The following is a 24,328-nucleotide window of genomic DNA, read 5'->3' on the forward strand; positions in this document are numbered from 1 at the left end:
CATCACCTTTGTGTGTTCATTCTTCAAACTGTATATAAGTTGCAACTTGTCTTTGATAAAACAATGTTATATTCTTTTTCTACACCTATTCATCCATGATCCATGTAAAATTGAAAATGATTTGTTATTAGGTGGTCTGTTGTCAACAGACCACCTATTGATTTCGTAAGAATTTTCTTTCTTTATTATTTATTTATTATTTATTATTTATTTTTATTTATTTCTCCACTTTTTTGTGTAACCGATTTCTCAATATCCATCCACCCAATTTCCCTCAATTTTGACACAGTCATAGGTAATCATCATGAGACGTGACAGGAACATTTTTAAGGTCATCAAATTATCGTGACGTCCTCCAGGCGCCATTTTGTGAAATCACATTATCCATCATATCTTCATGATGCGTACTCAAAGTTTATTCATATTCATATCACATATACTTCAGGTTGAGGGTCAACAGGTCGTGTCATCAAAGGTCAAATAAAGGTCATGACACGCACAAACGCGCGCGTCAACATTTAAAATTGCTCAAAATCACTTAACTATTAAACGAGAGTACGAATCAGGTCATTTGAAGCATTTCAAAATTTTCCGTCCGTATGTGTCCCCGCGCGCGGTGTGCGCGCTCGCAGCGCGCGGAAAAGGTCAAATTAAAAATGTTTACATAATTTGGATTCCTCTTAACGTAATTGACAATTTACATCAATTTCAGTCACTCTTCATATTTCATAAGGCCGTGAGCGTGCGTCAAAGTTCAAAATCCGCGCGTGCTGCTATGGGCAATATAATGCAAATTTAATCAAAAACATGACATTTTAAAAATCCAAATAGCTCTTCAGATAGTCCATCGACCCCCAATTTTTATATCATGGTTGGAGAAAGCATGAGTTGGAGATATGATTTCATACCACCCTGACTCGTACAAAGTGAAACAAAGTCATCATATTGGCATCTAAACTCAAACAAATGTATTTTGTTGATGACGTCATTTTTGTCTTTGTTTAATTGAGATTATCTCACTTATCGGTGATCGATTTTCTCCCAGATTTTGATATGTTGTAGCTGAGATAATTCTCTATCAGAAATATGCCATTTATTTTTCATTTGGATGACGTCATCATATTAAATATTCGATTAAAGGCGACAACGCATAATTTGTCATATTTGCGTGTTATGTCTATGGGAAGTCACTTTTTTCAAAACATGAATCTGCATGACAATGTGTTTTGACCAGTATCTCGGTTATTATTCAACAGTTTTCTCCCAAATTTTAGTATGTTGTAGCTGAGACTATTTGCTATCTAAATATTTCCTCATTTTTTCAATCAGATGACAGGATCATGCTCATGCTCATCATCATCATCATCATCATCAATATCATCATCATCATCATCATCATCATCAATGTCACCATCATCATCATCATCATGGTCTGAAGATGATCATCATCAACATCATCATGATCATGATCATTATCATCATCATCATTAACATTATCGTTTTTATCGTCATATAACATTATCATTATCATCATCATCATCACCTTTACTATCATGATCATCATCATGTTCATCATGATCATCATGATTGTTTACATGTCTATATAACTTCTCCCATTCTCAAATCTATCATAAGACTTAGACAGACCACCTTATTCGTCTTCGTGACGAATTAAATTCTAGTATTATATTAATTGTTCATGTGATGTTAACTTCAATGAATTGTGAAATTGTGAACATGCATAAATAAATAAATAAATAAATAAATAAATAAATAAATAAATAAAATGCGCTAATTTTATGCATTTTACAGAAAATGTGTCAAACTCCACTTTTTGAATGTGGAAACTCATTATTCATATAAAACTTCTTTTTTAACACAAAAAAGTTATTTTAATGTAATTAATAATGATAATTTATGCAAATTTTGATGCGATTTTTATTTTTATTTTTTTATGACATGCGCATACTAATTGTTATGTAACGCCTTACAGGTATATCCGATTTCGACGAAAATGGTATCAAAATGTGCGTAAGACTTGAGGGGAAAAGGTCATGAAATGACAATTCAAAATTCCAAGCGGTTGCGGCGCAATCTCCGAAAATGTCGAGGGGGGGCCTCCCAGGCCCCCCCCCCCCCCAGTACAGTAAGGGTTAATGAATACCTATAAAGGCTCTTAAAGCCAGACTGGATTGGGTATGGGCAGACAAGCGGTTCTGCTCCCCATTTGAGTAGAATACTCGACACAGAACTGAGCCAGAATACTTACCAAGACACCCAACTACGAGAAGGAAGAAACAAGAACTTGAACTGGAAGCCCGACTGCTGAGAACAATGCATTCTCCCAGAATCTCGGGTAAAAGTAAAGGTAAATAGGGCAAACAAACTACAAAAGACGAAAAGTACAAGTCAAATGGCCATTCTTGGCACATTATATATTTTGATGCTGAGATATACCAAGGGAAACAACAAGGTGGGGTTCTTCTCTCCCTCCTTATACCTGGTGTACATCAACGGCCTCATCAAAGCTTTGAGATCTGCAGGCACAGGATGCCACCTGCGCCGGGAATTCACAGGTGTTTTAGTGCTAGATGACGATGTAGCCCTTGACGGCACAAATCATGCTTAACATAACTCACAAGTACTTGAAGAGCGCCATTATCTCTAGCACCGATACTGCTCTGGCAATTTAGCCCAGACATCATCGAGCAAGTAGACACCTACCAACACAGAAAAAAACTTGTGCGTAAATTTGAAAGCGTTGCATCCATCATCAACAACAAAGCATCCGTTAACATAAATTTTCAATTAGGCATTGGCATTTCCATGGATGCAACGTTAACAATTACAATTAATTTTTGCATCCATCAAACTCCACTGTAAATGCGTTCAAACTTGGCTGTAAATTTGATTTTGTTTACTTTTGCCTTGGATTTTTGCCGGTTTTGACTTGCATTTACACTAAGGCACGCTGGGCCTTGCGTTATTTGTATAACTAACAACACCTGCAGTCCTCCAAACTGGAGGAAGCCAAGCAAAGAAGAAGCCAATGCTTTTTTATCCCCAAATAATGGCAAATAGACTAGACCTTCCTAAGAATCCTGTATCTTTTTTTAGTTGTGAACTGTGACTGAGTGTGACGGAGTGTGACTGATGATGGGCTTAAGGGCCACTCTAAAAAAAAACGGGCTAAAAAATGAAAACAAGACGTGTGGAATAATTTTTGAGTGAGATTCCGAACATGACAATTTTTCTTAGAAATCATCAATAATTCTGGAATCTAGCTTTAAAAATGACGACTCAGAACGCTCAGCAAAAAAAAACACAGTTTTGGAGGTGTATTGCGCAATAGCATATGACGTCACTGCGGGAGACAACATCGGCATTATACTCAACAAAACATAGCACTTGAATGGAGATACCCTACTCTAAGTTCTATAACATACCAAAAATCGACTAAATTTTCAACAATTGTTCGAATAATGGTCATGATTTAAAAGTTTTGATCTTTCTTATCTGTTTCGTGTCAATTTTCTTATATTTCTGGAGTATTTTTCCTAAAAACGAAGACAAAATGCATGCACTTTCTCACAGGTTCCACGGCAAACCGTTGCACAATACAAGTACAAGTAAGCGACTGTAATCTCAGATCCTCATTAAATTCATGCAAGTACCGTAATTCATATTATGAATTGATGATCATCATTACGGACGATAACTTCACGCACGCGCGCACACACGCACCACATAGTCGGTAGGGTATGCACTTGTATTGTGCAGCACTTGCTGTGAAACCTGTGAGAAAGTGCATGCATACTAATGTCTTCGTTTTAAGGGAAAATACTCCAAAACAGATAGATAATTGACACAAAACAAGTAAGAAAGATAACGCAGTCTCATTTTACTAAATTGGCGCCGACAAGGGCCCTTCTTATTGGCTATTGCTGGCTTTCATTCAGTCAATGTTATAAGATATTTGTGCGAGGAGCAAGCTTGCGATTATCTATTTCATTCCATACCCAAATTATGATATTTCAGTAAAATTTACCCTCTATTTGTTACGATTTTTCAGCATCCTTACAAGGTTAAGTATATCAAGTAAGTTTAAAGGTAATACAAAGTTTTGGTATGAAATCTAGTCTAAAGTGATGAAGTTGTAAATAATAAACTCTTTATGTTGTATAGCGCCCTCTCAAGGTCAAGATATTGATTTAGCTATAAAACAATGTTATTTGACTAAAATCAACCAATTTGCTATTACCATTGGAATATATATAGCACAACTGCATATTCTGAGATTTTCATGGTCACAGCTACCATCGTATGGCCGTAGGCGCTATTTGAAATTTATCAAAATTTACCGGGAGCACCAGTAAATTTTTATATACCATTTTTCTCGAAAGCAGAAGTGTTTTAGGGGCCAATTTTTTTAGTGCTTATAGTTATAATACATCCATAGGGGCATCCAAATATATCAACACTGTAAAGAATCAATATCCAGCCAATTTTCAAATATTACCAAAACTTTGTAATACCTTCAAGTCTTCAAATTGTGAAAATATTGACAAAAGATCAGCAAATTATGCAATCATTTGTGTCTGTTCCGAAAAAATTATCAACTGTAAACCTGTGCGTGAAGTTAGGTCTCGTTGTTTGTTAGACAGAAATAACCGGTCTGATATGGGTCATAGATTGAGCCAATTCGGAACATCTTTTTGTAATTTTGGCTCCCGACATTTTCTCCCCTGATTTTCTTTATTTAGATCTAATTTTCTGATTCATAAATCAAATAGGTTAGTATATTTTTCTCCTAATTACAGTTATCAAAATTTGATAACCCATTATAAAATGCGAAATTTACAGACTTACTTATATGAGTTATCCAATTTTTATCTCAGAACCGTGAAACAGTACGTTCATGCATTCGAACTATGACCCGGCGGCCGATATATCTCCGGGTCAACCTACCAAAACATAGCCAATGAATGGCCAATCAGAGCACTCGTTTCGTATTGGATTTACGAAGATTCATATATCACTGGGTCAAGCCGGGCTGACTTGTACGTAGCTATTGGACGTTCGAAAAGAAAAAATGAATATTCATCAACTTAAACCAAGACGGATGACAACGAATCATGCCGACTACGAGACTTCTTGGATTAATCATTAATTTAGGATATAAATGAGCAAGCAATCGTAAGTCAAATTAGCTTTAGGGGTCTAGACCTATATATGTTATTTTTTATTTTTTTTAATATAATTATTGTAATATTGCAGCATTTATGAGGATGTAAAGAGAAAAAAATCTTGTTGCATATCTCATTAATCGCGGTTTGGCCGAACCGAACCATTTGTTCCGTACAGTCCCCATAGGACAAACTTCAGTCTCCATAATCGGAGGTCTCAAGCGCGTAGCCAGGATTTCATTTCAGGGGGGGGGCGGTAGTGAGCATAACTTACAGAGCGCGCCTAGGAGGGGGGGTGCAGGGAGGGGGGGGGTGGTGCAGAGAGGGGGGAGTTTCCCCTTTGAAGCTTTGACGTTTCATTAGATTATTAAAGAAAGAAGACGATTCGTTGGACAGTTCTCAACTCTTTATCCTTATCTAAATTCAGTTGCTTTTGACTTTTTATTAGAGAAAGAAGACGATTCGTTGTACCGTCCTTGACTCTTAATCCTTGTTTGAATCAAGTCCCCCCCCCCCTCCCGCGCGAAGCTTTGAAGGAACATTAGATTATTAAAGAAAGAAGACGATTCGTTGTACCATTCTCGATCGACTTTAAATCCTTGTCTGAATTCAGTTCCCCCCCCCCCCCCCCCCCTGGCTACGCGCTTGAGAGGTCTAGTGGAGCCAGACGTAGTCTCAGTGTAACAACCGACGATATAGAGAGACTGAAGCTTTTGGTCTAGTTGTTTGTATGCCTTTTTTAGATGCAGCGGGCACGCACGATCGGACATCGATATCTCTGAAATCCTTCGACGATAAATTTTCTAGTTGAACCAATCTGTAGTAAAAAAAATTGCCATACATTTGGTAATAATTGAAATAAATAAATATCATATTTTGTACTACTAGACTAGTCTAGTCTAGACCCTTTGTTCTAAAATGTCTGCGAACTTTGGTCACCCCTTCTAACTAAGTTCTAGATCTCTAGATCTACATTAACTTCTAATATCTATCTCTTGCGACCAGCACACAGCAGATTATTCACAATTCACAGCACCATATTCCAACTGATAGAGTTTGTAAAAATGGAAAATTACGGCATTATCGTGATCCGAGTCCCCTCTCATTTCTCTAAACAGCTAGCTTTATTGCGTCTGCGTGCGGGGGACTCATGAAAAGCCTTAGCCCGCAAACGTGTGTGTACACTGTGAATGAGAGGGGACTTCGATGACGATCACAATACCAGCTCTTCAAGAAGATCCTCGGCTCCCCAACAGTGCTGCAGATGATGCTGTCTATCTTCTCACAGGCCTCATTCCCCTGAACATGCGAGTCGACCAAGAAACTCTCCTTATCATAGGTCAACTCATCAATCTGCCACACTCAAGATATGAAGTACCCGCACTACATCATGCTATCACCAACTTCACCCCCTTGGCGAGGACCTGGGAAAGAACTCTGAGAAGTTATGAGCTCCCCAACCTTCACTCCCTCCTCTCCAAGCCCGTTCCCTACATTACCTGGAAGTCATGAGGCCATCAATGCAAAACCATCTCTCTCCTTCTTCAAGAATAACACTAGTTCCCAGGCGCGGATCCAGGATTTCTTAGGGGGGGGGCCCAAATTTGAAATTATGCGAGCCAAATATTGGTACGTAATGGTGACCAACAGTGACGTAATGCGGGGGGGGTCGGTGCAGGGAGGGGCGAGTTTCCCCTTCCCTCCTCCGCGAACGCGGAAGTTTTGACGTTTCATTAAATTATTAGAGAAAGAAGACGATCCGTTGTACTGTTCTCAAAAATAATTCTCGTCTGAATTTAGTTTTTCCCCTCCCGCGCGAAGCGCGAAAAATTTTACGATTTATTAAATTATTACGATTCTTTGGAGAGTTCTCGACTCTTAATCCTCGTCTGAATTCAGGTTCCCCCCCTCCCGCGCTTCGCGCGGAAGCTTTTTAAGTTTCCTTTAATCATTAGAGAAAGAAGACGATTCGTTGTACCGTTTTCGACACTAATCCTCGTCTGAAATCAGTTTTCCCCCTACATCCCGCGCGAAGCGCGGAAGGTAACATTAAATCATTGAAGATTCGTATTACCGTTTACGCCTCTGAATCCTCGTCTGAATTCAGTTCCCCCCCCCTCCCCCTCTCGCGCGAAGCGCCGAAGCTTTTACGTTTCATTAAATCATTAGAGAAAGAACACGATTCGTTGAACCGTTCTCGACTCTTAATCCTTGTCTGAATTCAGTCCCCCCCCCCCCCTCCCGCGGAAGCTTTTATGTTTCATTAAATCATTCGAAAGAAGACCGATTCGTTGTAGAGTTCTTGACTCTTAATCCTCGTCCGAATTCAGGTTCCCCCCCCCCCTTCCCGCGCGAAGCGCTGATGCTTTTAAGTTTCATAAGATTATGAAAGAAAGAAGACGATTGGCTGTACAGTTCTCAACTCTTATTCCTCGTCTGAATTCAGTCCCCCCCCCCCCTTCCCACGCTAAGCCGGAAGCTTTTACATTTCAATAAATTATTCGAAAGAAGACGATTCGTTGTACAGTTTTCGACTCTTAATCTTCATCCGAATTCAGGTCGTCCCCCCCCCCGCCTTCCCGCGCGAAGCACAGAAGCTTTTAAGTTTCATAATGTTATGAGAGAAAGAAGACGATTGGCTGTACAGTTCTCGACTCTTAATCCTCGTCTGAATTCAGTTCCCCCCCCCCCCCTCCCAAGCTTTTACGTTTCAATAAATCATTCGAAAGAAGACGATTCGTTGTACAGTTCTCGACTCTTAATCCTCGTCCGAATTCAGGTCCCCCCCCCCCTTCCCGCGCGAAGCGCAGAAGCTTTTAAGTTTCATAATGTCATGAGAGAAAGAAGACGATTGGCTGTACAGTTCTCGACTCTTAATCCTCGTCTGAATTCAGGTTCCCCCCTGCCGCGCGAAGCGCGGAAGTTTTAATTTTCATTAAATCATTAGAGAAAGAAGACGATTTGTTGTACTGTTCTCGAAAATAATCCTCGTCGGAATTTAGGTTCCCCTCCATCCTGCGCGAAGCGCGGAAGCTTTTACGTTTCATTAAATCATTAAAGATTCGTATCACCGTTCTCGCCTCTGAATCCTCGTCTGAATTCAGGTTCCCCACTCTCGCGCTTCGCGCGGAAGCTTTGACGTTTCACAAGATTGTGAGAGAAAGAAGACGATTCGCTGTACCATTCTCGATTCTTAATCCTTGTCTGAATTCAGTTCCCCCCCCCCTCCCCTCCTGAGCGAAGCTTTGACGTTTCATTAAATTATTAGAGAAAGAAGACGATGCGTTGTACCGTTCTCTATACTCTTAATCCTTTTTTCAAAGGTGTTCTTTGTTTGCTCCTTTTTCTTCCTACGTCCTCTTCCGATTTGGGGGGACCGCTCCCCCCCCCCCCCCCCTGGCTACGCGCCTGCGGTCAGATAAACACATTTTGATACCTTGTCCAACCCCGCAAGCTCAGGGGTTTAAGGCAATAAATTGCGGTCATAAAGCATTCAGGGGCCCGCCTTAGGGCCCCTGGTGGGGTCGAGGCGGCTGAGCCGGCACCGGAAGCTCAGGGGTTTTAGGCGTTTAATTAAGGTCAGATGAGCATTTTTGTTTATACCTTATTATTTTATGACACTGGCAGGTCACTATTTGGCGTGGGTTCCAGGGGACGGAGCCCCCAAAAATCAGGGGTTTTAGGCATTAAATTACCGTCAGATGAGCATCTAAGGGCCCGCCGTAGGGTCCTAGGTGGAATCCAGGGGCAGAGCCCCCAGGAGCTTAGGGGTTTTAGGCATTTAATCACGGTCAGATGAGCATATTTAGATGCCTCATTAATTGTTAACACTGGCAGTTAACTATTCTTTCTTTCTTGCTCTCATTCTATTTTATTTCTCTTTAATATACTTTTTCAAAAAAGTGGGGGGGGGGGGGGGAGCTCGAGGCTCCCAATCCCCGCCCCACCTCGGGCCTGACATGTAGGAATCTCAAGAAAAATATTTCTTGCCTGGCTCTAAATTTAGTAATTTGTCATTCTCCAACAAACACATACAAACGTAAATTTACTAAAAAGTGAGGAAAAATCTCAGAAATTATGTCATTTCTTTCCCTTTCCTTCCTTCTCTTATTTTTTTGATTGGGGGGGGGGGCCAAGGCCCGCTCGGCCCCCCCCCCCCCCCCCTGGATCCGCGCCTGCTAGTTCCCCCCATGACCTTTACCCCAAGGTCCATCTCCTTAAGTTTTCTACGTGAAGCCATCAATGAGTGATTTGAAGTTCGGTGTTGAAAGCTGGTGTTGGTGTTGTGAGAACACCAACACCAGCCACAACACCGAACTTGAAATCAGGCTGGTGTTGGGATTGACCTCGGTAAATATGACGTATTTCAGCTAGTCTGTGTTGAGGGCTGGTGTTGAATGTCGTCTGCTGAACCGAGTATCGCGGTTGGTGTTGACGATTTACGTGTTATTTTCCCATTCACCAACACCAGCCCCTAGGGATTGGGAAATTCATGATTTCAAGTTCGGTGTTGGTGTTGCAGTATACCGCAGGTAACTATGCGGACATCTGGCACGAATCTCACGATCATGCCAAGGTAAAAATCCACTGTACAGTAGAAACAGCTGTAAATCATGGGAGCTACATGTATATATGTTTTTCAAGAGAAATGATATTTTATATATTGATTTTTTAATATAACTTTACATTTGATACTCAAAATGATGTAATTTATTCGATTTTCTGAATGGATTATGATTTTATCGCAAGACTTTTCACGTGTAGAGTAGGACGTCACTCGGCGTTGAGGCTGGTGTTGCATGAGCCATTGAGAACGCGCACGCGTGATCGGTATCGTCCTTCTAAACTGACCATCGGTGTTGGAGCTCAGTTCAGCAGCCTTTCCACGCTTTCAACACCAACACCAACACCGAACACCGTACTTGAAATCACTCATTCAGTCATTGTACCCTCGCAACTTCTCTCTCAGACGTACCTAACTCAATCCCGGCTATGTAAAATCAAGAAGGGTACGATCCGATTCTGCCAAGTGTGCAAAGCGGAAGAGGAGGACATCACACACTTCATAGCCAAGTGCATACCACTCGGGAATCATCGCCAGAAGCTGGTCGACAATCTCCACCACAAGGGCGTACAGCAGTCGACACTCGCTCTATTATAATTATAGACTAGTATACTGTATCTATTCAGACCAGATGACCCCGACTCCCCGAGACCTTCACGCAGGCAGTCCTACTTCCCAATGTTCTAACTGACTGCCCTAACCATGCTAACCAAAAGAACCTTCTTATTAACGCATCACTGTCATTTTTATACAATATCCACTCTGCTCGTGCTAATGCAATCGCCAATACACATTATACCTGACATGACCGACCATGAACATACTTGCTATGACAAACTGCAGTAGAGTCTAACTTTGTTAGTCTACTGCCTGGTAGCTGCTGATCTCTGATATAGAGCGGAGGAAGAAGAAGAAGAAGAAGATAAAGCCCAAATTACTTACGTTTTACACATAATATTTGTAGATCTACTATCACAAATTTCTTCGGAGGATTAAGGAGGAAATAAATTCAAGATCCAAGAGCCGAAGACGACGTGACGTGAAAAGTAACATGCAGGCTAGGCGGCGCTAGTGTAGCAAGGTATCCAAAATATAGCCTACTAAAACAGACCTCAAATTTTAGACCCCAAATTTCGTGTTTATCATTATCTCTAGGGTTAGGGTTAGGGTTAGGGTTAGGGTTAGGGTTAGGGTTAGGGTTAGGGTTAGGGTTAGGGTTCTAGGGTTAGGGTTAGGGTTAGGGTTAGGGTTAGGGTTAGGGTTAGGGTAATGATGACCACAAAATTTGGGGTCTGTTTTAGTAGGCTATATTTTGGATACCTTGCTACACTAGAGCGCAGCTAGCTCCAATCGAATTTCCCCTAATTCTGCTCCGGGCCTAACTCGGGGAAGCTCCAACGCGCCTTGCGCCTGCGGGGGCCCGGTCATAAGTTAGGAGTATCACGCACGATCTATTCCAATCATAGAGATATATACTTAATAAGGCTAGAGTGCGGACTCGTCATACGCGCCCGTTCAAAGCTCTGTGCGCGCATGGGGCGCGGTCCGCCATTACTAAGGAGGGCACAACTTCGAGAAATACCCGGATGTTCCCTTCGAAACTGTGTTACTGATATGCAATGTGAAGCTTCATTTTTCGGGTTGATTTATCGGTTTTCGAGTATGAAACGTTATAATTGTGGTATTTTGCATAATGCATGAACCCTACTCATGCCTCAGTCATGGTATCTGGTGTAGGTCAAGATTAATTACGGATGTTATGGTGAGGTAAAAGGGACACAAAAAGCTATTTATATTTCAGTATATCTTCAATTTTTCTTCCTCTTTGTCAATATAAAACTGCGATATTATGACATTAAATATTACTTGGCTTTCAACCAATTAGAATCAAGCATTTGGGACTTGTATTTGATATTTATGTCATGATATTAAACAAAGTTTTATGCTACAGGGCCAATGCCGGGGGCCAATGTCTTTCTAATTCAGTTATTATGAGAGCCAGGGTTTATTGATTTAAAATGCTTTAAAGGTAATATATTCATTTTATGTTTATGACTATTATAAACAGATTGATACTTATAGATTTGGGATAGAGATGGGTATGTAGATAGCTAGACACATAAATAGATGGATAGATAGATATAATATAGAAGGATAGGTAGATAATGGCAATGCAGATAAAGGACGATACTGAAGATAGGAAGAGGGGGAAGGAAAGAATTATAGACCTACACATTAATTTTAAAAAATTATGTTATTTACTCATCCAATCATTCATCCATCCATCCAAACATTCTTTTTCTTCTTCTCTCACTCATTTTATATCAAATTCACACCTTATGTCTTTCACCCATTCTCTATAAAATCTCTATTTTTGTCTGAAAGAGTAATTCAATTTTTTACAGTTCACTATAAATATATATGAATATTCTTTAAAAACAGCTGATCATTGATGTAATAATTATTTATTCACACCACTTTTTTTTCTCCATAAATAATATTCTCCTTGATACAGTGTATTTCTTATTTTCTTCATCAACCAGTTTTAGAGAATAAACTTATAATTAAATTTGAAGAAAAAAATGAATAAATGAACCTTTTATTACCACACGGCACACGTGTGTTGATATTCTACAGCATAGGCATTTAAGTTTTGACATTTTATAGGACATATATACTGCAATAATACATCACAATTGAAAAGACAAACATTGCAAAAACAACACCTCAGATTTTAGCCCCAAATATACTGTCACGGATCATAGGCAACACAACCACAACAAATTGATTCGCCACCAAAGACAAGCATTACACATCCCAAAACCACCACAATAACTCCCAAAACATAAATGTCAGGAGGCCAATGTCTATGTGTCAAGATGTCAGCGATAACGAACACTTTATTAACTAGTCTTGGCTCCAAGCGCACGCAGGCGCGTCACATTTACAAATAATACATCGAGTAATAAATGCAAACCAGAAATAGTAATTGAGCATATATATTCCAAGTCACCTGTATTGCTATGAAGAACTATAATTGAAGAGACTTACATCTCAGGATACTGAACTACACTATTCAGTGAAACCTCATAGTAACATGGTCTTTTGACATCATTATTCATCAGGTGTAATAATAAATTTGAAACTGATTACCCTCAAATGTACACAGTAGATACAACAAGCCAAAGAGTGCACAATCTTATGGGTTTACATCTAGTGACATTATTCCATATAATTTTTCTGTTATCAAATCTCTTCAAAAGCAGTTTTCCATTTTGGAACAAAATTCAAACCTATGTACAAAACGATCTATGGGTGTGTATATGGTGTGCATTACACAGGCTTTTCAATTGCCACACATCTGTGAATTCTTCTCGTTTATTAAAAATGGGCTCACTTGATGTGAATTTCTTGCTTTTCATCTTTAATGATGTAAATCACTTGGTTGAGAGCAATCCAGACAATGTTATAAAAAAAGGTCTACATGTTTATCTCAGGTTATCCATACTGTACCTGCAGAATCAAAGCACATGTAGAGTGCAAATAATTTGCAAAAATTTGTCGCTGTTTTCACGAAGTGACGGTAGTGAAAAAAAATGCATTCACTTTGCGTTACGATTTTCCTCACTACCGTCACTTCCTGAAAATAGGGACGAATTATAGCAACTGAATCAGATACAGCAGGTACAATCATGAAGCTTATAGAGTAAATATTCAAATACAGTGTACCTCACAACAACTCAAAATTCAAGTACATTTTGTTTAACCCCTAATGTAATCAATTCTTCTAAGTTCCACTTTAGTTTGCCTTCGTGTAAAGTTAACAAACAGAAAATTATGGTTAGGTTGTGCAACTGTCACAATGTGTCCCCAAAATTTTATTTTATTACACAGAACAAAAGTCTCAGATTGTTCTGTTTTTTTAAAAGATTATTGAAAGCTCTCTCCAGTTTTAAAACGGCTTCACAGTCAATCATCCAGTGGATAAGCTATGCAGACAAGAGGCAAAATATAAAAGACCGATCTGTCTTTGTAGTTTTGTTTTTCCTGAAAATGCGTTCTCTCCAAAGTTGTGTTGAAGTAGGTCAAGCTGATCCTGGCTAATGAGCTTGCTTTCGTGGACTTCCTGCAAGAGAGTCCTGGTTTTTCCATCTCTCCTGTTTACCTTGTTTCACCACTTTAAGCTGTTTCTTGGCATCTTGCACTTGCTGTCTGGTTATATTCAGTTTCTAATCAACTCAGACAGAAAAAGAATAGTCATGTTCTTTTGTAATGTCATAGGGTTTCTTTGGAGGCACGGGAACACTTTTGGATGTTGTACATGGTTTTGCTGGGAGTCTTGAGCCATGGGTCTGTTTATAGGGAGGATGTCCAGGAAAGACAGTTGGCACAGCTCTAAGAATGAGATGTGGTGTGTAACATCCTTTCCTCCCTTGGGTGTATTCCTGCATTACAATAAAAGCAAATGGAAACAATAATGAGTTTTTTCTCATAACATGACAATTGTTCTACTATTCATGCTATTTCATGTGATTTTTAAGACTGAAACTGAAAGCAGCTTCCAGCCAAATAAATAAAATAATAATGATGTCAGCAAGTCATAAGCAAATTTGATAGAAATAGTGTAGTGTGCGGTGGGATTTTTAGGCTAGCCTAGCCTAGTTGGATAACTCCTGTGATGTGAAATTTGGCAGGCTAGCCTGGCTTAGACCAAAAGCTTCAGTCTCTCTATATCGTCCGTTGTTCTACTGAGACTGCGTCTGGCTCCACTAGACCTCTGATTATATTATGGGAAATGTCAACAAATGTCAGTTTTATTAAAGAAATGACCCATATCAGATGGTTATATCCGTCTAACCTGGCTTTGCCTTTCGGGCTTTAGAAATTAGAGAGTAGAGTTTAGATCTAGAGTCTAGATCTAACTTAGATCTAGAGTCTAGTCTAGACCCTAGTCTAGTTAAAATATAGATCTAAAGAAGTTGACATTTGATTTTTATCTTGAAATTAGATAAGATAAAATTAATTGTATCGTTTTATTCTAGACTTTTCTTTAATAGAATCAAGCTCATGGAGTTATATTTCCGAGTTGGACTCTCTGGCTCTTGGAGTTGCGAGCGACTCCAGCGCAGCAGAATTTTCCCATCACCATCCCCAGAACCTTAACCCATGCCTGCCCCAGCCCGGCGGGCGTGGACTGGCGCGCTCCGCTGCTGCAGGAGCTGCGGTGGCTTGTCATGAGACAACCCGGGTACATACTAGCTACAGTCACTGCATAAACTACATTTTTAGCTCTAAAATCTCCTTATTAATCAACATAACATTAATAAGAACTTACTTGTGAAATATTATGCAGTTCCCTTTCTTTCTTCGGTTCGAACATCCAAATGCAACGCACGAACCTGGCTTCTCCAATTTTTTCCACGTATGTTGTGCACAGTACCTTGTTGGGTCGTTCGTTTTTCTGCCCTCCTTAGTAATGGCGGCCACAGCTCCAGGTCCACACAGCAATTTGAGCGAGTACGCCCTCTAGTGTTATTAAGTATATCTCTATGATTCCAATTCATCACGTCAACAACCCGTCCCAAAGTCGCCAAAAGTACACGTCACAGAGAGGTTAGTGAGCTCGACCAAACTCAAACCAAGCTCGACCCTGAACAAACGAGCTCGGCCTTATACCCTTAACAACTCGGCAATGCAGAGTTGCCCAGGTTGGGCTGCTTCCCCGGGGGGCGTTATTTTCTTCTGCGGCACAGATTGGTGTTTTTTTTTAAAGAGTGAAATCAAGAAGAACTGATAACACAGGAGTTCAGCCGCTGAAAGCTAACAACAAGCTGTTCACGAATGACAAGGATAAAGCCGAAGCCCTTGCAAGCCAATTCCAGGGTGTCTTCACACGTGAGGATGTATCTCCATCGTCGTTCCCAGATCTTCCTCCAAGTACATTCCCTGACATGCCGCCCATCACAGTTGACGTTGAAGGTGTCAACAAACTTCTTCTCAATATAAACACAGCCAAAGCAATTGGACCAGACCAAATCCAGAATCAAGCTTTAAAGATCGCAGCAGAGGAGATTGCTCCCATACTACAGTTTATATTTCAGCAGTCATTGGACACCGGAGATCTCCCCCTAGATTGGAGAAAGGCGAATATCACCCCGCTGTTTAAGAAGGGTGCTACTACTGACCCTGCAAACTACCGCCCCATTTCCTTGACGTGCACATGCTGTAAGTTATTAGAGCACATCATAGACAGTAACCTGATGCGACACTTGGCCAAGCATAACATCCTGGCTGGAAATCAACATCCTTCAGGAATTTCTTACAACAAATGACCTTGCCAAGAACTTAGACAAAAATATCACCACAGACATGGCAGTGCTTGATTTTTCAAAGGCTTTTGATGTCATCCCGCACCAGCGTCTCCTCATGAAATTAGACTATTATGGTATTCGAGCAAATAATAAGAGATGGATATCTAGTTTCCTGACAAAGAGACTGCAACGTGTTTGTGTAAATGGTCAATGTTCCGAGTGGTTACCAGTCCTCAGTGGCACTCCACAGGGCACAGTATTAGGCCCTCACCTTTTTCTACTCCACATCAATGACATTCATGAAAAGGTTACCAGTACAACACGACTTTTTGCTGATGATTGTTTACTTTACCGTCCCATTAAAACTGCTGAAGATGAGAAAGCTCTTCAACAAGACCTAGATACTATGGTCCAGTGGTCCAAGACTTGGGGCATGCATTTCAATCCCTCTAAATGCAAAACGATGCGTGTTTCAAGAAAGAGAACACCGGGTACTAAATCCTACAAAATCCTTGATGTTACCCTGGAGGAAACGAACCAGACTCTATACCTTGGCATCAATATCCAGAAAGACCTACGCTGGAATAGCCAGACTCATTACACAACCGGCAAAGCCTCAAGGGTCCTTAACTTCCTAAGGCGCAACTTCCATCACTGCTCATCTAATGTTAAAGAAAAGTTGTATCTTACTCTTGTTCGTCCACACCTTGACTACGCCACTGCAGCATGGGACCCTTATACAGCCAAAAACATCTATGCTGTCGAGAAAGTTCAACGTCAGGCTGCACGTTTTGTCACCAATAATTACGGATGGGACACCAGTGTTACCAAGCTACTCAACCAACTCAACTGGGGATCTCTTAAAGACAGAAGGGAAGCACACCGCCTTACCTGCCTCTTCAAAATGATCAAGGGACAACTCGACACCGACTACCAATCTCACACCAACCCTAAGCCAGACAGACGTAGACGAGGACACTCCAACCAATTTGAAATTCGCCACACCAACTCGGACGTCTATGCCAACTCATATTTCCCAAGGACTGTAAAGACATGGAATAACCTACAACAAGCAACCATCGACCAAACCTCCCCGCTCTCATTTAAAAATGCAGTTACTAAAGAACTTTTTTCCAAAATGTAATCGTCCACCCTCCACCACCTCCAGTCAAAACTCTTCTTCGGAGGAAAATAAATCCAAGATCCAAGATCCAAGGGGTCTTGATTTAACCCTAACCCTAACCCTAAACTTTCCCATAGGCTCAACACGCACCTAACCCCAATCTGTGCCACCGAAAAAAAATAACGCCCCCCCCCCCCGTGGGGCCGGGGGGGGGGGGGGGTCGTCAACTATAGATACCGTAATCATGCGTGACCAAGAAAACGCGTATAAAGGGGAGCTTTTTTTAGATTGGACGCGGTCCGCGTGGTGCGCGCGCATTTAGGGGTTCAAAACGTCCATTTTGGGCTATTTACAAAAAAAGGGTACTATAGTTTCAAAATCCTGCTGTACTTGCCGGCAGGGGCGTAGACAACGGGGGGGGGGGGGGGTGGGATGAGGGGGATGCATCCCCCCCCCCCCCCCCCACCTCACAAGGTGGGGGGATGGCATGTACAATCATCCCCCCCCAGGTTTTGGGGAATGATATTTGCTTACTTAATAAGTCATAATGATGCAGGCGCGTAGCCAGGGGGGGGGGCGGTGGGGGCGGTCGCCCCCCCAAAAAAACGCCGGCAAAAAAAAAAAAAAAGAGAAAGAGAAGAAAAAAAAAGAAAGAGGACGTATAGGAAGAAAAAGGGAAAAGGAGTCGAGAACGGTATAACGAATCGTCAAAGCTTCCGCGCTTCGCGCGGGAAGGGGGAAACTGAGTTCAAATTAAGAAATATGAGTCGGGAAAGGTACAACGAATCGTCTTTCTCTAATAATTTAATGAAACGCCAAAGCTTCGCGTGAGAGGGGGGGGGGGGGGGAAACAGAATTCAGACAAGGATTAAGAGTCGAGAAAGGTATACAACGAATCGTCTTCTTTCTCTAATAATTTAATGAAACGTCTAAGCTTTGCGTGAGAGAGGAGGGACTGAATTCAGATAAGGATTATGAGTCGAGAAAGGTACAACAAATAGTCTTCTTTCAAAGCTTCCGCGCTTCGCGCGGAAGGGGGACTGAATACAGATAAAGGATTAAGAGTCGAGAGAGGTACAACGAATCGTCTTCTTTCTCTAATAATTTAATGAAACGTCAAAGCTTCGCGCCAGAGAGGGGAGGGACTGAATTCAGACAAGGATTATGAGTCGAGAAAGGTACAACGAATCGTCTTCTTTCAAAGCTTTCGCGCTTCGCGCGGGAGGGGGGAAACTCCCCCCTCCCTGCACCCACCCCCCCCTAGGGAGCGCGCTTTGCGCGCTCTTTAAGTGATTCGCACGCTTCGCGTGCTCACTACCGCCCCCCCCCCTAAAATGAAATCCTGGCTACGCGCTTGTAATGATGATAATAATAGTAATAATAATAATGATAACAATTATAATAATAATAATAATTATGATGATGATAATAATAATCCTCATCATTATTGTAATTGTGTTTATTATTAGCCGCATTCACACGGTCAAAGCCAATTCAGGCGGTATAAAAAAAGAAAATCTTACAAGTTTTTTGTGGTTATATTGTGGTTTGGAAACCACAAGATAACCACAAGATTAAACAGGCGCGGATCTACGGGGGGGGGGTTAAGGGGGTTTAAACCCCCCCCCCCCCCCCTTGGGCGGCCCAAAAAAAAAAAAAAAAAAAAAAAAGGGGGAAAAAAGAAAAAAAAAAGAAAAAAAGAAAGAAAAAAGAACGCACGCTGGAGAGAAACCCTTTCAAGTGCAAATATTGTGAGAAGATATTCAACTCATCTGGTAACTTAACCAAACACATGATAACTCTGGATATAACTGTGTATTTAACTGTTACTTGATTTAAAAAGACGTTATTATATGCACTGCTTTTTATGTTCTCCATTGTGTTAATAGATGCCAGGAAAACATCACTTACGGGGTTCAAATAAACACCCCAAAAAAAATCGGTTCGCCGCTTCGCGGCTCGTGGACGATGCTCCGTATCGTCATTATTGGTCAACCCCCCCCCCCCCCCCTTAGCAAAAAGCTAGATCCGCCCCTGAGTCATCCCCTCCCCCCAGGTGTACGGACCTGTCTACGCCACTGCTTGCCGGTATACGAGTTTAGGGTTAATTTTCTAGCCCTGAGGGCCAGACCGACTCGAGAAAACAAAAAAGGGGTAATAATGCCCATTGGCGAGACTACCGGCCGCCGCCTGCGCAATGATTGCCGATCTTTAGATCTGCAGTAGATCAAGGTGGATGCCCATGCACGATACCGCGACCCAGACCTACCAAGTCTCATGCACGTTTTGCATATGATGCATGCGCATGAGTTCATTATACGATCTATCCGCACTCGAGTTGAGGCTGTATATATATCTATCGTTGGCTTATCGCGATATATACCAACATCATCAACGAGGACGGATAGATCGAACGCCTAATGAAAACATGCATCATTTTGTTTGATACTACGAAACTCCTATAGATCCTAGTATTATTTGATGTAAAAAGATTTCACTCAAGATTGTTTCGTGACAGTATAATATGGCATATGGAAAAGTTTCAGACCGAAATTCCCCTAAAGTGGATCTGTACGCGTCTTTCTTTGCTCAGCGCGCACAGGTGCGTCTCATGAATAATTCATGACCCTACACACACAGCCACGAAAAGGTGAGTCATGGCATGATATGACGTCATAACTCTCTATGCTAATGAGCTCGAACTGTCGCCAAATGTGATTGGATGGAAAAGATTAATCTTCTTACTTTTTTCAAGGTTTCCGACGAATTTTCTAGACCAATCAGCTTGATTTCGATATATGACAGAGAGGGATAATTCCGCACTAAGTGAAAACGCTGTATGCGTAGGGTAATCCGTTGCTGGAAAACAGAGCCGATCTCGAACACGGGGTTATCGATTATGTTTCCTGCTTCGAATTGTGCAAGTACGTGCATTGCTATGGAAGGGTTGGTGCCAAAATTCTCTTAAAAATATTTCTTTCGAGGCCTATTCCGACACAAATACTTAAAATTATTTTCTCATATTCTGGAAAATACAAGAAAAAAATATAGACAATAGAATACCGTTCGCGCCAGCCTTGTATTTTGCAGCATTGCAAAGTTACACCAATATCTGTGACGTAAGAACGGTTTTTGAAGCTTGTGCCCATTGGTTATATTACATGCGCGCGAGCATACATTCAAGACTCGCCAAAAGACACCACTTTTCCATATAATATGTGACAAATAAATCTCAAATTTAATAAGCATGATTTAGTGCGCACACATAGATATAATAAGAGCACTTAATTACCTCTTTACCTATTTCCGCATAGTGCTGCGCAAGAATAGGCCCATGCACCCCGGCCCCTCACTCCGGTGGCGGAGGGACCGCATCCGGCCGTGTTCCCAAAATGTCGGTAAAGGGGTACTTTTCACGCACCAAAGTCCTGCTTGTAATATATACACAAAAATCTGGCTCCGGACTTAGGGGGGTGTTTTCAAAAGGAGGGAAAAACGCATATGCGTACCCTAAATTACACTGAGTGGGGGGGGGGGGGGGGGTGGGATGCACACACATAATTAGCGCTCTCTACGCGCACTACTGCGCATCATGTTGCGCTAAAAAAAACGTGCAATACGCGTGACCGCGCATCACTAATCATTGTATCCCCCGGCAGTATGCCGGTAGGGTACTTTAGATTCAGCAGCGTTACGCGCCGCCGCGTCATATTCTTGTGTGCGCTCTAACTGCCACATTCCTTGACGGATTTCTTTCAAATTTTGTATTGAGGTGTATCGTGGTATAATATCAACCCCTATAACTTTTGGTGATGCTGCCCCCAGTGTTCCGTCTTTTATAGGGTAAAAGGACATATTTTGGTGGATGGTACGCTCTATAGGCCACATTTTTCAAGGCCTTTTCGTTGAAATTTTGAACGAAGGTGTATCTTGGTATAATCTACAAGCCTATAGATTTTGGTGATGCTGCCTCCAGTGTTCCATCTTTTATAGGGTCAAAGGTCATATTCTGATAGATGTCTTTGTTGCACTCTAGTTTGCGGTCTAATTGCATCATTACTTAACAGATTTTTTTTCAAATTTTGTATGGAGATGTATCTTGGTATAATCTACACAACTAGTGATGCTGCCCTCAGTGTTCCGTCTTCTATAGGTTGAAGGGATAGTTGAGTTCTGTTTTCAGACCGCAAATGCCTTCAAAGTGCATGGTTATTGCTTTTATTCTTATCTATGACATTCCTCAGGCCCTTTAATTAGAACCTAAAATTGCTATGAAGGTAATTTTAGACCCCAAAATGTGTGAAATTTTGCCAATTCGAGCATACCAATTCAGCTCCACTTTCAAAAAAACATGGTGACCGTTAATTAATTATTTATTTAAAAATAACAATACATGGGCCGGCTGGTTGTGCGTAATATAAGCAACACACAAATGCCAACAAAAAAGCCAACATCGGCATTGGCTGAAATACGACGTAAAAGCCTTATTTTGTTTTTTCAATGGTTTTTTCAAATTTTTCAAAATACCTTTTATTTGTGGTGGTACACAAGTATTAGAAATCGTTATATTTCAGCCGTCTCTGGACCGATTTTGATCAAACAAAGATGGTTTTGTCATTTAAATATTATGTTTTTTTCAAATTTGACACTCAGTTTTTCATTGTCTCACAAAAAATTATTTTGTGTAGAGCCCTCTGCAACAGAACTCAACTTTCCCTTTAAAAGGCCATATTCTTTTGGATGGTTTGTGCTTGTGCTTTATAGGCCTCATTTTTCAAGGGATTTTGCCCAAATTTTTAACACAGGTGTATATCTTGGTATAATCTACACACCTACACTTTAGGGCAATGCTGCCCTCATTGTTCCGTCTTTTATATGGTCATAGGTCATATATGTCTTTTATGCGCTCTAACTGCCACATTTATTGACAGATTTCTTTCAAATTTTCTACAGAGATGCATTATACTCTAATCTACACATATTATATTGTTTTGGTGATGCTGCTCCTAGTCTTGACAATAGACTAGTCTGAGCCACAATTGGCGATCTATGTCATCCTTTTGTTTCAGAGGGGGGGGGGGGGGGGAGGGGATCTTTGTCCCTCCTTCGAACATAAGGATGACACAAAATCGCTGCCACTGCCGGGGGAAACATTCGCATTGTGCGGCAATACAAATTGTGATATTTCTAGTTTGATTAGGATCTGGGTGAGTGATCGAGTTCTATAGTCTCAGTAAATGAATCACACGTGACCGCGCATGACCAATTATTTGATTAGGATCTAGGAGTGAGTTGCATGTATAATAAAATGTAGTAACTGGGCGTTAATTGTGGCGTACGTGCGCCTAATCCAGCTAACAATGGAAGTAATTACAAACTGATTCTGCCTCGGAGACGCCTGCAGGTTCGAAACTGAGTCACGATCAACTGTCTTTCGGATGGTGACGTTGCAATTAGGAAAATCATCTTTATTCTTTAGAACCGGCTCTCAAAATGCTCTCAATTTCCATGTTACCTGCATGACTGTGTTTATAAAATGAATTATTAGATCATTAAATCATGAGGGGGAAAAGTGGATCGAGCTCTCCGCCGAAGCAACTCCACCCTGTAATAACAGTGTAGAAACGATTATACATATATTTTGTTACTGTATTCATACAACCGAAATATGGTCTAAACTCGAGTATTGATGTCTCGTAATAATGTACTTATTAAGTTTAGAAATAAAAATAAGTTGTTTGGGTTTCACGGTAATAATAACAGTGCCCTCAACTGAATTATGATTATAGTCAGGAAAGAAATTTTTGCAGCCAAATGTAAACAGTGTTTGCCAGTTTTTGAAAACATAATATCAGCGATAAAGTGTTATTATAACATGGAAAAGTATTTATGTAAAACAAATCTGAAAGAACAGAAATTTGTGAAAAAGTGGTTACTTTTTGCAAAGTGTTTCTGATTGTTTATTTCTTCTAAAATCATTTTGCCAACTAAATCTGTGATATTTATTTTAAATAGTGAACTTCAATTTGTAACTGATACCGGTATCTGTAAATGTATTTTCTTATCATATTTTGAATGGCCAGGAATATTATTTTGAATTTCTGCGTGTAAAAACTAATTCTTGTATACATAATAATGTGAACGATATTATTTAATAAAGGATCCCTGTGGAAGGGAAAAAGAAAGAAAAAAAAACAAACAAAACTCCACCCTGGACGACTCAGCAAGTTGTCCAGGGCTAGTTGTCCAGGGTTGAGCTGTCTCTGGGCCGGTTGTCTAGGATCTACGCATCTATTGTTTTGGTGCAACCACGTTGGGTGCAACGAGTTCGCGGCCGGGGGGCGTCATCTGTGTGAATAGCAGAGATCTCTAGCACGCTTGGTCGATATCGACATGTAAATTTTAAGATTGAAATTTTTACTTTGGAATGTATCGAACAATAAATACTTTTCGATACGTTTTTTTTTTTAACTTCTACAAGTATTTTATTTTGAAATTTTTTTTTATTTTGAAATTTGTTAATAAGCATAATTTTGGCAACGAAGCAAAAGGGAGTGGCGGAACGCGATTGTCACGCTCGAAATCGTACTTCACTCTGTGTGTGTGTATGAGGAAGGGGTGCACTTAGGCTGCAAGCACAGACCCTGGTCAGTCGTAAAAGTGAGTCTGCACTATAAGACTACCATAGGCCATGTACTGTAGCTGCTCCTGACACAATATTGACTATATTGACACAACCAGTAGGTAGCTGGGCTAGACTTCTCTCAAGGCACAATGATGTTTAGATTAAGTGTCAAATTAGGGTCTGTGCCTGCAGACTAGGGTGCACTCGGGGTTTGAGTTCGTTGGGTGCACTATACGTACGTGTGTTCTATACATGTGCTTTATGTTCGTGTCACGTGACGCTGTTTAAATGTGGTCGCCACATTGATAGCAGACGACGTTGCAAATGTATAATTTCAGATTCTCTGAATTAACTGCAGGTTTGTTGTGGCCTATAGTCAAAGGTCCGATTTTAGTGATCAATATATCAAATTAAAGCTCTTAGTGACATTGAGAAAATATTGTAGGTGAAAACCTATTTTGTTGGCTCCCTTGACTTAGGCCTATTTGGCCTGCCTTATAGGCAGGAAAACTAGCTGTA

The 24,328-nt window shown here is 40.8% G+C and overlaps 1 protein-coding gene and 1 long non-coding RNA gene across 2 annotated transcripts; one reads left to right on the top strand and one right to left on the bottom strand.

Annotated features, from left to right (window-relative positions):
- Positions 1–13,791: 13,791 nt before the first annotated feature.
- Positions 13,792–15,289, bottom strand: LOC115923669. Its single transcript, XR_004064040.1, has 2 exons — positions 15,086–15,289; positions 13,792–14,195 (listed from the first exon to the last, which is right to left on the bottom strand). It is a non-coding gene; the product is annotated as an uncharacterized LOC115923669 (long non-coding RNA).
- Positions 15,290–15,299: 10 nt separating this feature from the next.
- Positions 15,300–16,082, top strand: LOC115923866. Its single transcript, XM_030985255.1, has 2 exons — positions 15,300–15,363; positions 15,526–16,082. The coding sequence occupies exons 1-2, from the start codon at positions 15,300–15,302 to the stop codon at positions 16,080–16,082; spliced, it is 621 nt and encodes a 206-aa protein (XP_030841115.1).
- The last annotated feature ends 8,246 nt before the right edge of the window (positions 16,083–24,328 follow it).

The sequence above is a fragment of the Strongylocentrotus purpuratus genome, unplaced genomic scaffold, assembly GCF_000002235.5.
Source record: "Strongylocentrotus purpuratus isolate Spur 01 unplaced genomic scaffold, Spur_5.0 spur5_scaffold_14, whole genome shotgun sequence".
In the NCBI taxonomy this organism is placed as follows: Eukaryota; Metazoa; Echinodermata; class Echinoidea; order Camarodonta; family Strongylocentrotidae; genus Strongylocentrotus; species Strongylocentrotus purpuratus.

Coding starts and splice junctions, on each gene's coding strand:
- LOC115923866 (XM_030985255.1), top strand. CDS start 15,300: ATGATTCCAATTCATCACGTCAACAACCCGTCCCAAAGTCGCCAAAAG. Junction 15,364..15,525: donor AAAGTACACGTCACAGAGAG/GTTAGTGAGCTC, acceptor TTTTTTAAAGAG/TGAAATCAAGAAGAACTGAT.